General features: G+C 50.6%; 1 protein-coding gene across 1 annotated transcript in view; it reads left to right on the top strand.

Annotated features, from left to right (window-relative positions):
• The window catches only part of LOC135883430 (uncharacterized), a 28,988-nt gene extending 14,738 nt beyond the window's left edge, over positions 1-14,250 (top strand). The window contains exon 3 of the mRNA XM_065410535.1: positions 13,751-14,250. Within this exon, the coding sequence (XP_065266607.1) occupies positions 13,751-13,848 (98 nt within the window). The 3' untranslated portion in view covers positions 13,849-14,250. The remainder of the gene's footprint in view (positions 1-13,750) is intronic.
• The last annotated feature ends 1,360 nt before the right edge of the window (positions 14,251-15,610 follow it).

Raw genomic sequence — 15,610 nt, 5'->3', positions numbered from 1 at the left:
TGGTCTCAAGTTGCAGTGGGGGAGGTCTAGGTTGGATATTAGGAAACACTATTTCACTAGGAGGGTGGTGAAGTACTGGAATGGGTTACCTAGGGAGGTGGTGGAATCTCCATCCTTTTTGGTTTTTAAGGCCTGGCTGGGATGATTTAGTTGGTGTTGGTCTGGCTTTGAGCAAGGGATTGGACTAGATGACCTTCTGAGGTCTCTTCCAACCCTAATCTTCTATGGTTCTATGATTGCTTGGTGTGTTTTTGGAGTGGTTACTGGATCTGGGGAGGTAAGTGCTGTGATCCATGGGTTTCTTGTATATAGTTGTCTGTAGGGTTCCACTGGTGAACCTGATTGTGGTGTCCAGGAAGTTGACTCTGGTGTGGGAGTGTTCTAGAGAGAGTTTGATGGATGGGTGGTGGTGGTGATCTACGAGGGAGGTTAGGTCATCTGTCCAGAAGATGAACATATTATTGCTGTATCTCAGGTAATAGCATTGGTTTCTTGGTTCATTTATCCAGAAATTCTTCCTCAAGGTGGCCGCCAAAGAGGTTGGCACGTTGGGGAGCCATCGTAGTACCTAGGGTTGTTCCCATAGTTTGTACAAGTAGTTGTGGTAGAATGTAAAATTGTTATGGGTGGATGAAATGGATGAGTTTGGTGGTGTGTTTGAGATGGATATCTGAGTGTTGTCCATTGTATTGTGGATATTTGAGGCAGGCAGCAATTCTGTAATTGTGAGGGATGTTGGTGTATAGGGAGGTGACATCCATGGTGGCAAGGATGTTGTTCTGAGGGAGGTTGTAAATGTTGCAGAGTTTCTGGAGGAAGTTGGTTGTCTCCTGCAGGAAGCTCGCCCTTTGTGTGGTGAGTGGTTTGAGGATGGTTTCTATGAGTCCGATATTCCTTCAATAAGAGTGCAGATGGGTCTCCTGGGTTCCCAGGATAGATAATATGCAGAGCTGTGGATTGTGCGGAGTGGGGTAGATAATGAAATGGGTGCCGTGCTGTGGGTGTGGGATAGATAATGAAATGGGTGCAGAGCTGTGGGTGTGGAGTAGATAATGAAATGGGTGCAGGGCTGGGGGTGTGTTGGGGTGGGGTAAATAATGGGTACAGAGCTGGGGGTGTGTTGGGGTGAGATAAATGGGTGCAGAGCTGTGGGGGTGGGGTAGATAATGAAATGGGTGCAGAGCTGTGGGGGTGTGACGTTATTGACACAAACTGGGACCGTATAGATCATTGTTGCAACCAAGGTCCTGTAGTGACCCCTTGTATAAAAGGGGTCAAATGAGGTGTCTAAGACAAGGTTATGGTTTGCTGGTTATGATTATGCAATCTGTATGCATGTATCATTTTTGTATTTAAAGTTATAAGTATTGGCTCTATACTGTCTGTATTTCAAACTTGTGCTATGCGTCTGGGTGACACCCCAGACAATTTGGCGTCAGCACTGCTTAGCCTGCTTGATGACCCATTAAGGACCATCAGCTATACAATTGAGCCATTGAGAAAAGGCAGATACACCTTGTGACTCAGCAAGGCATGCAGGGACATGCCTTTGGACAGAACTCTTTAAGGTTTTTCCATGCCATGTGCTGGGTGGCTTGTCTTTGGAACAAAGAAAGCAGAGGCCACATGGCAAGAGACTATAAAAGGCTGCTGCATCTCCTCCATTTTGTTGTCAATCCTGCTTCTTACTTCTGGAAGCACCTTGCTACAAACTGAAGCTCTGAACAAAGGACTGAATGACTCGCCCCAGCTGTGGATGTACTCCAGAGACTTGATTTGAACCTGCAGTTTATTCCATCACTGCTACAAGCGTGAACCAAGAACTTTACCATTACTGTATGTGATTGATTCCATTTAACCAATTCTAACTCATCTATATTCCTTTTTTTATGAATAAACCTTTAGATTTTAGATTCTAAAGGATTGGCAACAGCGTGATTTGTGGGTAAGATCTGACTTGTATATTGACCTGGGTCTGGGGCTTGGTCCTTTGGAATCCGGAGAACCTTTTTTCTTTTACTGGGGCATTAGTTTTCATAACTATTCGTCCCCATAATGAGTGGCACTTGTGCTAATACTGGGAAACTGGAGTGTCTAAGCTTGTATGACTTATGGTTAGCCAGTGGGGCGAGACCGAAGTCCTCTCTGTTTGGCTGGTTTGGTTTGCCTTAATATTAAAGTATCAGGGGGTAGCCGTGTTAGTCTGTATCTACAAAAACAACAAGGAGTCTGGTGGCACCTTAAAGACTAACAGATTTATTTGGGCATAAGCTTTCGTGGGTAAAAACCTCACTTCTTCGGATGCTATGCGTTTTTACCCACGAAAGCTTATGCCCAAATAAATCTGTTAGTCTTTAAGGTGCCACCAGACTCCTTAATATTAAAGGAACTCCAGGTTTAGGCTGTAATTGTCCTGCTCTAAACAATTTGTCCTGAATTGATACTCTCAGTTGTGTCCTGCCAGAGGCAGCATCGTTACATGGGGTGGGGCAGATAATGAAATGGGTGCAGAGCTGTGGGGGTGGGGTACATAAAGAAATGGGTGATGAGCTGTGGGGGTAGGTACATAATCAAATGGGTGCAGAGATATGAGTCTGAGGGGTGGGGTAGATAATGAACTGCGTGCAGAGCTGTGGGTGTGGGCTAGATAATGAAATTGGTGCAGAGTTGTGGGGGTTGGGGTAGATAATGAAATGGGTGCCGTACTGGGTGTGTGTTGCGGATGGGGAAAATAATGAAATAATGGAGTGGGTGCAGAGTTGTGTGTGTATGTGTGGGGTAGATAATGAATGCAGATCTATGGGTGCAGGGGGTGGGGTATATTATGAAATGAGTGCAGAGCTGTGGAGTAGATAATGAAATGGGTGCAGTGCTGGGTGTGTGTTGGGGGTGGGGTAAATAATGAAATGGGTGCAGAGCTGTTGTGTGGGGGTTGGGTAGATAATGAAATGGGTTAAGAGCTGTGGGTGTGTGGGGGTTGATGTTGAAATGGGTGAGGAGCTCTGGGTGTGTGGGTATCGGGTAGATAATGGAATTAGTGCAGTGCTGTGGGTGTGGGGTGGTGGTGCAGATAATGAAATGGGTGCAGTGCTGGGTGTGTGTTTGGCGTGGGGTAGATAATGAAATGGGTGCAGAGCTGTGGGGTGGGGTAGATAATGAAACAGCTGAAGAGCTGCGTGCGGGGTGTAGATAATCAAATGGGTGCACAGCTGTTGGTGTGGGGGTGGAGTAAATAATGAAATGGGTGCAGAGCTGGGCGTGTGAGGGTGGGGTAAATAATGGGTGCAGAGCTAAGGGTGTGGGGGGGGGTCGGGTAGATTATGAAATGGGTGCAGATCTGTGGGTGTGTGTTGGGGGCAGGGTAAATAATAAATGGGTGCTGAGCTCTGGGTGTGGAGGTAGATTATGAAATGGGTGCAGAGCTGTGGGGATGTGGTGGGGTAGATAATCAAATGGGTGCACAGCTGTTGGTGTGGGTTGTAGGTTAGATAATGAAATGGGTGCAGTGCTGGGTGTGTTTTATAGGTGCTTGCAATCCCATCTGCACTCCAACATCAGAGGGCACCACTGAGTCTGCACCGGTAGCAGCAGCTAAACCTGTGCAAGAGGCCCAGCAGGAGCCTGAAATACAACCAAGTGCACCAGCGGAAAGCAGTTCACAAACAACAGAAACAACCCCATCATCTACATTGCTTCCAGAGGGACCAAGCCCAAGTCCACAATCCAGTGAGGAACTGATGTTCCCTTAATGCTGGAGACAATTCCAGGCAGAGCAGGAAGCAGATAAGAGCCTCCAGGGAGCTTGGATGGTGGCACGGAGCGACCCACCGCCTCTCAGCTCTTCTAATAGGTCCCAGTTTGTTGTAGAAAGAGGACGTATGCAGCGACAGCAGATATAGGAGCTGTGCACTAGCTTCGCGCCAATGTTCTCAGCCACCCCAGGACGGACCAAACGGGAATACCACTCCATTGACACAGGTAATGCTCACGCAATTAGAGCCAAAACTGCTATAGAATGGGAGATCCAGGACATGCTACAAATGGGTGTAATCCACCCCTCTGAAAGTGCATGGGCATCTCCAGTGGTTGAGTTCCGAAGCCAGATGGAAAAATATGCTTTTGCATGGACTACCGTAAGCTAAATGGTGTAACTCGCCCAGACAACTATCCAATGCCATGCACAGATGAGCTATTGGAGAAACTGGGAAGTGCCCAGTTCATCTCTACCTTAGACTTAACCAAGGGGTACTGGCAAGTACCGCTAGATCAGGGGTCGGCAACCTTTCAGAAGCGGTGTGCTGAGTCTTCATTTAGTCACTCTAATTTAAGGTTTCGCGTGCCGGTAATACATTTTAACATTTTTTAGAAGGTGTCTATATTATATAACTAAACTATTGTCATATGTAAAGTAAATAAGGTTTTCAAAATGTTTAAGAAGCTTCATTTAAAATTAAATTAAAATGCTGATCTTACGCCCCCAGCCCGCTCAGTTCGCTACCGGCCTGGGGTTCCGTTCACCTAGGCCGGCAGCGGGCGCTGAGTGGGACCGGCGGCCGGGACCCTGGCTGGCAAGCCAGAACCCCGGGCCAGCAGCCAGAACCCCAGACCAGCAGCGGGCTGAGCGGGGCTGGCGGCCGGGACCCCCGGCTGGCAAGGGGCCAGCAGCCAGAACCCCAGACTGGCGGCAGGCTGAACGGGTCCCGGCCCTGCCCACATAGAGTGGGTACCTACCTTCTCCCTGGTTTTAGCCCATTTTCTTCCTCTCTCTCTGCATTGAGCTGAGAGTGGGAGTGCACTGAGCACAGGGCTGGGGGTGAAGGAGCAGGCTGGGGGTTGGGGTGTAGGGTCTGGCCAGGAGCTAGAATGAAGGAGGGGGCTCAGGATTGGGGCAGAAGGTTTGGGTGTGGAGTGCTTACCTGGGCAGCTCCCATTTGGTGCGAGGGGTGCAGGTGGGAATGTGGGGGTGTGTGGTGCAGGAGCTCCCATTTGGTGCTCAGGGTGGGGGTGGGGATGTGGGGGATGCAGGAGTCAGGGCATGGGGTGTGTGGGGGCTGAGTATGTGTGGGGGTGCAGGAGTCAGGGCAGGGGGCTGGGTGTGTGTGAGGGGGTGCAGGGGTCAGGACAGGGGGCTGGGTGTGTGTGAGGGGGTGCAGGGGTGAGGGCAGGGGGCTGGGGGTGTGTGAGGGGGTGCAGGGGTCAGGGCAGAGGGCTTAGGGGTGTGTGAGGAGGGTGCAGGAGTCAGGGCATGGGGTGTGGGAGGGGGCTGGGTATGTGTGGGGGTGCTGGAGTCAGGGCTGGAATCATGGGGGGGTGCAGGGGTCAGGGCAGGGGGCTGGGTGTGTGTGAGGGGGTGCAGGGGTCAGGACAGGGGGCTGGGTGTGTGTGAGGGGGTGCAGGGGTGAGGGCAGGGGGCTGGGTGTGTGTGAGGGGGTGCAGGGGTCAGGGCAGAGGGCTTAGGGGCGTGTGAGGGGGGGTAGGGCGGGGAGCGGGGTGGGAGTTGGGACTCCTGGGCTTCAGGAAGGGGCTGGTGTCTGACGCTCGGGGGAGGAGTGCTGGGAGCGAGGACTCTGGATTCCTAGGTTTTCAGCTGGGCTCTAGTTGTTCGAGGGGGTGGGGGTCAGACGGAGACTAGGGCTCCGGACTCCTGGGTTCTGCCCTCGATGCCGGAGGGGAGCGGGTTCCAGTGACCTGGAGTGGCGAAAGAGGCGCGACCCAGCTGTTCCCAGGGTCCAGCAGGCGGCAAGCCGCAGCCCCCGGGCTTGGGTTCGGGCTGTGGGACGCAGCCTGCCCCAGTACAGAGCCCAGCTCATCCCGGCACCGGGGCTCCAACCACGGGGCAGCCTGCCTGAGTCCAGGGAGCGGGGCCGTCCGTGCTCGGCGCGGGCGGGCACACGGCGCAGCTGGGACCCAAGACCCTTCCCCACTTACAGGCCTCGCAGGCGCTGCAACTCCTGTGGGGCCGGGTCCCTCTTCTCGCCCCCACCGGCGGGGCTGCTTCCCGGACATGCTAACCTGGAAACACAAGCTCCTGCTGGAAGTGACAGAGGTCAGCAAAGCATGTGCAAATGCCGGCAGGAGGGGCGGAGAAGAGCGGGCCGGGCAGGATTTTTAATGGCACGCTGCTGTCTGCTGGGGTCCCGGCCGCTGGCCCCGCTCAGCTGGCAGCAGGCTGAGCGGGGCCGATGGCCGGGACCCCAGCAGGCAGCAGCGTGCCATTAAAAATCGGCTTGCGTGCCGTCTTTGGCACGCGTGCCATAGGTTGCCGACCCCTGCGCTAGATGAAGGCTGACCTTTTCTTGGCGGATTCATCACACCTAAGGGGCTGTATGAATTTAAGGTGCTCCCTTTCAGGCTGCGAAATGCACCCACCACCTTCCAGAAGCTTTTAGATAGTCTCCTAGCGGGATTGGGAGAATCTGCAGTCTCCTACCTTGACGATGTGGCCACTATATTTTCTGATTCATGGGCAAAACACCTGGAGCATCTACGAAACGTCTTTGAGCGCATAAGGGAGGCAGGACTAACTGTTAAGGCTAAAAAGTGTCAACTAGTTCTAAACAGAGTAACATACCTTGAACGCTAGGTGGGTCAAGGAACTATCAACCCCCTACAGGCCAAAGTGAATGCTATCCAAAAGTGGCCTGTCCCAAAGACAAAGAAACAGGTCCAATCCTTCTTGGGCTCGGCCAGATATTACAGGCGATTTGTACCACACTACAGCCAAATTGCTGCCCCACTGACAGACCTGACCAAAAAGAAACGGCCAAATACAGTTCAGTGAACTGAAGAGTGTCAAAAGGCCTTTAACCAGCTTAAAGCAACACTCATGTCTAACCCTGTGCTAAGGGCCCCAGACTTTGACAAACCTTTCCTGGTAACCACAGATGCGTCCAAGCGTGGTGTGGGAGCAGTTTTAATGCAAGAAGGACCGGATCAAGAATTCCATCCTGTCGTGTTTCTCAGCAAAAAACTGTCAGAGGGAAAGCTACCAGTCAGTCACAGAGAAGGAATGTTACGCCATTATGTATGCTCTGGAGAAGCTACGCCCATACGTTTGGGGACGGCGTTTCCTCTTGCAAACCGACCATGCTGCGCTAAAGTGGCTTCATACCGTCAAGGAAAATAACAAAAAACTTCTTCGGTGGAGTTTAGTTCTCCAAGATTTTAATTTTAAAATACAACACATTTCAGGGGCTTCTAACAAAGTGGCTGATGCACTCTCCCTTGAAAGTTTCCCAGAATCAACTGGTTAAAATCGTTCTTAAAATGTGGAAATACTGTTAGTTCTTATATAATCAGTAGTATGTCTAGAGGTGCATGTGTCTTATTAACTCTGTTTTCTCCTAGAGCTCCAGGAAGAAATCACAGCCAGTATGGAACAGGCTGTCCAGCACTGTCTGTGATTGGGGGTGTGTGTCATAAATATAGAGGAAAGAGTAGCATAAAATCCCTCCTTGGCAGCTGTACTGAATTGCCTTACCTGTAAGGGGTTAAACAGTTCAATAACCTAGTTGGCACCTGACCAGAAGGACCAATGAGGAAAGAAGATACTTTCAAATCTGGAGGCGGGGAGGTTTTGTTTGTGCTCTCTCTTTGTTGTTCCCTCTCCGGACGGAGGGAAAGACCAAGCAGATACAAAATCTCCTGAAAATATACCTGGAATAATAGATCTAAAACCACAGAAATGGTAAGTAATAGCAAGGAAATGCGTTAGGTTATCTTTTGTTTTGGCTTGTATGAATTTTCCTATGCTACAGAGGTAGTTTCATTCCTGTTTTTGTAACTGTGAAGCTGAGCCCAGAGGGGAATCCTCTGTGTTTTAAATCTTTGTATTACCCTGTAAAGTTACCTTCCATCCTGATTTTGCAGGTGTGATTCTTTAACTTTTTCTTTAAATAAAGTTCTTCTTTGAAGAACCCGATCGATTTTTAGTGTCCTGAAGACAAAGGGTCTGGTCTGTGCTCACATTGCTAAGGCAACTGGTTGTTATATTATTCTCAGGCCTCCCCAGGAAAGGGGGTGCAGGGATTGGGGGATATTTTGGGGGGATAGGGATTCCAAGTGACCCTTCCCTGAATTTTTGTGCAAATCACTTGGTGGTGGCAGCAATACCGTCCAAGGACAAGGAAAGAAATTTATGCCTTGGAGTTTTTAACCTAAGCTGGTAGAATATACGCTTATGGGGTCTTTCATGCGGGTCCCCACATATGTACCCCAGAGTTCAGAGTGGGGGGGACGACCCTGATGGGGTAGATTATGAAATGGGTGCAGAGTTGTGGGTGTGTGTTGGGGGAGGGGTAGATAATGAAATGGATGCACAGCTTTGGGGGGTGGGTTAGATAATGAAATAGGTGCAGTGCTGGCTCTGTTAGGGGTGGGGTAAATAATGAAATGGGTGCAGAGCTCTGTGTGTCGGGGGTGGGGCAGATCATGAAATGGGTGCAGAGCTACAGGTGTGTGCGGGGTGGGGTAGATAATCAAATGGGTGGAGAGCTGTGGGTGTGAGGGGTAGATAATAAAATGGGTGCAGAGCTGTGGGTGTGGTGGGTTAGATAATGAAATGGGTACAGTGCTGAGCTGTGTATGTGGGGGTGGGGTAGATAATGAAATTGGTGCAGAGCTGTGAGTTTGGGGGGTAGATGAAATGTGTGCTGAGCTGTGTGAGGGTGGGGTAAATAATGAAATGGGTTCAGGGCTCGGGGGGGTGGGGTGGGGGTGCAGATAATGAAATGGGTGCAATGCTGGGCGTGTGTTGGGGTGGGGTAAATAATGACATGGGTCCAAAGCTGGGGGAGTTTGGGGGGGGTGGTAAATGAAATGGGTGCAGAGCTGGGGGCGGTTTTGGGAGGTAATTAATGAAATGGGTGCTGACCTGTGGGTGTGGGGGTAGATAATGAATTGGGTGAAAAGCTGTGGGTGTGGGTGGTGGCTTAGATAATTAAAAGGGTGCAGAGCTGGGCGTGTGGTACATAATGAAATGGGTGCAGAGCTGTGGGGGTGTGTGGGGGTAGATAATGAAATGAGTGCAGAGCTGTGGGTGTGGCTTAGAAAATGAAAAGGGTATAGAGCTGGTCGTTTGGGGGTGGGTTTAATAATGAAATGGGTGCAGAGCTGGGGCGGTGTTCGGGGGGGTAAATAATGTAATTGGTGCAGAGCTGTGGGGATGTGGGGTAGATGATGAAATGGGTGCAGAGCTGTGGGTGTGTGGGGTAGATAATGAAATGTGTGCTGAGCTGTGGGTGTGTGAGGGTGGGGTAAATAATGAAATGGGTGAAGAGCATGTGTGGGGGGAGATGTTGAAATGGGTGCAGAGCTGTTTGTGTGTGGGGGTAGATAATGTAATGGGTGCAGAGCTGTGGTTATGTGAGGTGGGGTAGATTATGAAGTAGGTGCAGAATTATGGGAGTGAAGGGCCAAAATCCATTTAATGTGTACGCAAAATCTTAAACACAGTCTCTGCTAAAAGGCAACAGAGGGTCCTGTGGCACCTTTAAGACGAACAGAAGTATTGGAGCATAAGCTTTCGTGGGTGAATGCCCACTTCATCAGTCTTGCGTCTGATGAAGTGGGCATTCACCCACGAAAGCTTATGCTCCAATACTTCTGTTCGTCTTAAAGGTGCCACAGGACCCTCTGTTGCTTTTTTACAGATTCAGATTAACACGGCTACCCCTCTGATACTAGTCTCTGCTAAGAACTTTTCACATTGGCCCGAATTCCACAGCGTGATCTGGGGCCTAGTTAACAATGAACAATACTAGCTAAGAAAAACTGAATAAAACAGGAGACAACCTTGCTTTGTTTCTACTAGATGAGCGTAGTCAGCATAACGCCAGATGGTGAGCCGTAATTGGGTGTCCTTATCGTGAGTTACAGACACACAATCGTTGAGAAGGGCCTCAAAGTCTACTCCCCAGTGCAGGAAGGAGATAGTGAATACTCCCCCCACATGCCTACTAGAGTCCAGGGAGAGGCCCAACATGTCAGTATGAGATAGGACATCCTCCCCCTTCACAGGTATACCCTCCTTCATGGATGCCAATCCTAGTTCACAGCAATGCAAGGGTAAAACTATAAAACTATAAACAATTGTTATTGTTGCGTACTAATCACTGTCGTTTGCTTTAAATCTCCAGGAATCTACCCGTTGGTCAACCGGGAGAGCTGCTACCTCATTCCCCTGGACCCCAAAATTAGGATTTAACCTATACACTTCAATAGGAATAGTTTGAGGGAAATTACCTGTGTATTAGCAACATATTAACCTGAGCCATGGATGGTGCCATTATGTAATCTTTTAGACTATTGGCTTATTGTGCTTATCTTGTTTTGCTGCTAGAACCTATCCAGGGGCTCGGGAATTCCCACCCTGTCGCTTCTCTCCGCCCAATGAGCAATATAATCTATTGTAAACAATTGTAATCAATTGTTTTGCAGTGTCTCTGAGCCCAATAAGCAAAGTGACACTCCACCAGCGCTGTGCGTAACAAACCCTTGTGCTTGACTTGACACGGTGTCCATTTCTGTTCCTTCAGGGTGTGTGTTGGGGGTGGGGTAGATAATGAAACGGGTGCAGAGCTATGTGCGGGGTGGCTTAGATACCGAAATGGGTGCAAAGCTGTGGCTGTGGGGGGTACGGTTCATAATGAAATGGGTGTAGAGCTGGGCGTGTGTTGGGGTGGGGTAGATAATCAAATGCATATAGAGCTGCTGTTGTGTGCGGGTGGGGTAGATAATGAAACAGGTGCAGAGCTGGGAGTATGCTGGGGTGGGGTAAATAATCAAATGGGTGCGGAGCTGAGCATGTGGGGGTGGAGTAGATAATGAAATGGGTGCAGAGCTGTGGGTATGGGGGTTAGATAATCAAATCGGTATAGGGCTGTCGATATGTGTGGGTGGGGTAGATAATGAAATGGGTGCTGAGCTTTGGGTGTGTGGAGGGATAGATAATTAAATGGATGCAGAGCTGTGGGGGTGGGGAGTGGGGTTCATAATGAAATGAGTGCAGTGTTGGGGGTGGGAGAAATAATGAAATGGGTGTGGAGCTGTGGGGGGGGTAGATAATGAAACGGTGAAGAGCTGTGGGTGTGTGGGGGGTAGATGTTGAAATGGGTGCTGAGTTGTGGGTGTGGCTTAGATAATGAAATGGTACAGAGCTGTGCGTGTGTTGGGGGTGGGGTAGATAATGAAACGGGTGCTGAGCTGTGGATCGGGGTGGCAGATGTTGAAATGGGTGCAGATCTGTGGGTGTTGGGGTGGGGTAGATAATGAAATGGGTGCAGACCTGTAGGTGTGAGGGGTAGATAATGAAACTGGTGCAGACCTGTGGATGTGGGTAGATAATGAAATGGGTGCAGAGCTGTGGTTGTCCTGGGGTGGAGTAGATAATGAAATGGGTGCAGACCTGTAGGTGTGAGGGGTAGATAATGAAATGGGTGTAGAGATGTGTGTTTGCAGTTGGGGTAGATAATGAAATGGCTTCAGAGCTCTGTGTGTATGGTGGTAGATAATGAAATGGGTGCTGGTGTGTGTGTGGGTATATAGTGAAATGGGTGCAGAGCTGTGCTGGTGGGGTAGATAATGAAATGGGTGCAGAGCTGTGGGTGTTTGGGGGGGTAGATAATTTACTGGGTTCAGAACTGGGGGTGGGTAGATAATGAAATGGGTACAGAGCTGTGGGTACATGGGGGTGGGGTAGATAATGAAATGGGTGCAGAGCTGTGGGGATGGGGTAGATAATGAATCGAGTTCAGAGCTGTGCCCCAAAATTCACATTCCAAGTGAACTGGTGGATGTGTGCAAGGTTTGTGCATAGATTGGGGTGCACTGGCAGAGTTGTGGGGTTCAGGATGTTGTGGTGCATTATCAGGGTTTGGAGTGTATGGGCAAAGCTAGTGGGCACACCTGTCTCACCTGAGTCCCCAAACTTCTTAACAGCCAACAGGAGCAGCTAACGGGAGTTTTGTGAGGAAGTTCTCTGGATGAACGAGGAGCAATTACGTGACCCTTGGGGTAATTTTGTTGTCTGTAGTGTTTGTGTTTGTGGTGTGCTTGCTGCTTGACTGAAATATATCGTGTGGTCTGTTTGTTTGGGGCACCGTGTGCTAACCGTGTGAGTACTGAGCTTAGCGGCCTGCTAGGCAAGGCTGGGAGCTTCTTAACGAGGCTTTGATCCCTAAAGCCTTGGCTACACTTGCGAGTTACAGCGCAACAAAGGAGCCCCGGGCGCACTAGCTCACTACCCGTCCACACTGGCAAGGCACGTAGAGCGCTCTGACTCCATGGCTACAGTGCTGCTGGTACTCCACCTCGGCAAGTGGAATAACATTTGTTGCGCCCCTGCTGGAGCGCCAAGGTGCCAGTGTGGACGCCCTGATCCTATAGTGCGCTCTGATTGGCCTCCAGAAGTGTCCCACGATGCCTTTTCTAGCCACTCTGGTCCTCACTTTGAACTCTACTGCCCTGCCCTCAGGTGACCAACCGTCAGACCCACCCTTTAAATTCTCTGGGAATTTTGAAAAATCCCTTCCTGTTTGCTCAGCCAGGTGTGGAGTGCTATCAGCGAATCTTTCCAGGTGACCATGCCTCCACATGCCAGGTGGTCCCCAATATGGAGCAATGGCGAGTTGCTGGACCTCATCAGTGTTTGGGGGGGAAGGAAGCTGTCCAGTCCCAGCTGCGCTCCAGCCATAGGAATTACAATACCTTCAGGCAGATATCAAGGGACATGATGGAAAGGGGCCATAACCGGGATGCACTGCAGTGCAGGGTTAAAGTGAAGGAGCTGCGGAATGCCTACCACAAAGGCAAACCACCACCCTGTGCTGCCCCCACGACCTGCCATTTCTACAAAGAGCTGGACGCGATAGTTGGGGGCGACCCCACCTCCACTCTGGGGACCACCATGGGCACTTCAGCGTCCAGTCCAACAAGGCAAGAGGAGGAGCAGCAAAGTGGGAGCGAGGATAATATCCCAGAATCCCTAGATGCATGCAGCCAGGAGCTGTTCTCAAGTCAGGAGGAGGGTAGCCACTCGCGGCGGCTGGTGCTTGGGGAAGGACAAACACTGGAGGAGGTTCCCGCTAAGCGGCTTTTATTTTGGGAAGGAAATTATTCGGTGCAGGCTCTTGGGGCGAGAAGGGTTAGGGCTGTATGCATGCCTAGATGCGGAATATGGCGTTGATGTGCTCTGTCACATCGCGGTAATCGGCCTCAGTGATCTCTTCAAAGGTCTCATCCAGAACTTGGGCAATGCGCTTGCGCAGGTTTCATGGGAGAGCCACTGTGGTCCTTGTCCCAGTCAGGCTAACTTGCCCGTGCCACTGTGCCGTGAGGGGTGGGGGAACCAATGCTGCACACAAAGCAAGCTGCATATGGGCCTGGGCAGAAGCCGCATTGCAGTAGAAGACCCTCCCTTGCTTCCCAGGTCACCCTCAGCAACGAGATATCTTCCAGGAAGAACTCCTGGGGAAAATGTGGGGACAGTGTTCAGTATAGGGGCCCCCTTCCACTGTTGGCTCTCCCCAAGGCACAGAAACCCAGAGGACAGTATGGCCATGAAACAATCAGTCACACTTGACCCTGTGCTTACTCACCATTTTGGGGCTCCCGAGGGTTATGTGCGCTCGCTTTGAAACGGGCAAATTATGCTATTGTGTAGACTGTGCTTGCCCTTAAGTATGGGGGAATCGTTGCTCTGTCTGGTGTGAACAATGCTGCCTCTGTTAAGTGTTGCATTTTGCCTTTACAGATGCAACCTTGAGATCTCAGCCGTCCATATTATCACCAGCCGAAAGACTCCAAAGAATCAGAAAGAGGCCACGTAGAAGCAAGGAAGACGTTGCATGAAGTAATGCAGCATTCAAGTAATGAAAATCAAAAAGTGCAGGAGTGGCAGGGAGAGTGAAAGGAGGGTCCGCCAGCAGAATGCGGATCGCCGGCACCAAAGCACGGAGCGGCTGCTAAGCATCATAGAGAGCCAAGCGGACTCGATACAGGCACTCGTAGCAATGCAGGTGGAGCACATCCGCACCCACTCCCCCCCTGCAGCCCTTGTCCCAAAACTCTTTCCCTCGTGCCCCCATGTCACCTCCAACCCACTTTCCCCAACATCCCGGTTCTTATCTCCACCAGCTGCCTCCAACACCTGTAGCTTCACCACCCAGCCCTGAAAACTACGACCCTTACCCACTGCACTCAACCCCCATCATCATGCAGTATAGCCATCCTGAAGTGCACCACTCATTGCACAGCACTCCAGCCAGGACATATGCAAATCTGTGATTGTACCGTTCCCCACCCCCTTGCCTTTTCTGTTTCCCAAGCAGTCGTATCTCTCTTCAATAAATGCATTTTCTTTTCAATAAATGGATTTTTAGGAAAGAAACAGGCACTGTAAGTTAGCGTAGCAAACACAGATTCCTACTAACATTAGAAGCACTGCACTTCACTCTTGTGCAGGGCACCAGACATTACAGGTGGCTTTCAGCCTCAAATTGCTCCCTCAAGGCATCCCTAATTGGTGCAGCCCCGTGCTGGGCCCCTCTAATAGCCCTGCTCTCTGGCTGTTCAAATTCAGCCTCCAGGTATTGAACCTCCGAGTTCCATGCCTGAGTGAATCTTTCACCCTTCCTTTCACAAATGTTATGGAGGGTACAGCACGCGAATATAACCGTGGGGATGTTATCGGCCAGATCCAGCTTCCCAAACAGAGAGCTCCAGCGGCCCTTTAAACGGCCAAAAGCACACTCCACAGTCATTCTGCATTGGCTCCACCTGTTGTTGAACTGCTTCTTGCTGCTGTCAAGGCCCCCTGTGTCGGGTTTCATGAGCCACGGCATTAAAGGGTAAGCTGGGTCTCCAAAGATCGCAATGGGCATTTCAACTTCCCTTATGGTGAACTTCTGGTCTGGAAAAAAAGTCCCGGCTTGCAGCTTCCTGAACAGGCCAGTGTTCCGAAAGATGCATGCGTCATGCACCTTTCCGGGCCAGCCTGCGTTAATGTCAATGAAATGCCCATGGTGATCCACAAGCGCCTGGAGAACCATAGAGAAATAGCCCTTCCGATTAACGTACTCAGAGACTAGGTGGGCTGGTGCCAGAATTTGAATATGCATCCCATCTATCGCCCCTCCGCAGTTAGGAAACCCATTTGTGCAAAGCCAGCCACAATGTCATGCACTTTACCCAGAGTCATGGTTCTTCTGAGCAGGATGCGATTAATGGCCCTGCAAACTTGCATCAACACGATTCCAGTGGTCGACTTTCCCACTCCAAACTGGTTAGCGACCAATCGGTAGCTGTCTGGAGTTGCCAGCTTCCAGATTGCAATAGCACCCGCTTCTCCACCATCAGGGCATCTCTCAATCTCATGTCCTTGTGCCACAGGGTGGGGGCGAGCTCCTCACACAGTCCCATGAAAGTGGCTTTTCTCATCCGAAAGTTCTGCAGCCACTGCTCGTCATCCCAGACTTGCATGACGATGTGATCCCACCACTCAGTGCTTGTTTCCCAAGCCCAAAAGCGGCATTCCACGGTGGTGAGCATGTCCGTGAATGCCACAAGCAAACTCATGTCATATGCGTTACTCGAGTCGATATCATTGTCGGAG

Source organism: Emys orbicularis, chromosome 9, assembly GCF_028017835.1.
Source record: "Emys orbicularis isolate rEmyOrb1 chromosome 9, rEmyOrb1.hap1, whole genome shotgun sequence".
Taxonomy (NCBI): Eukaryota; Metazoa; Chordata; order Testudines; family Emydidae; genus Emys; species Emys orbicularis.
This window is presented reverse-complemented; position numbering and strand designations above follow the sequence as displayed.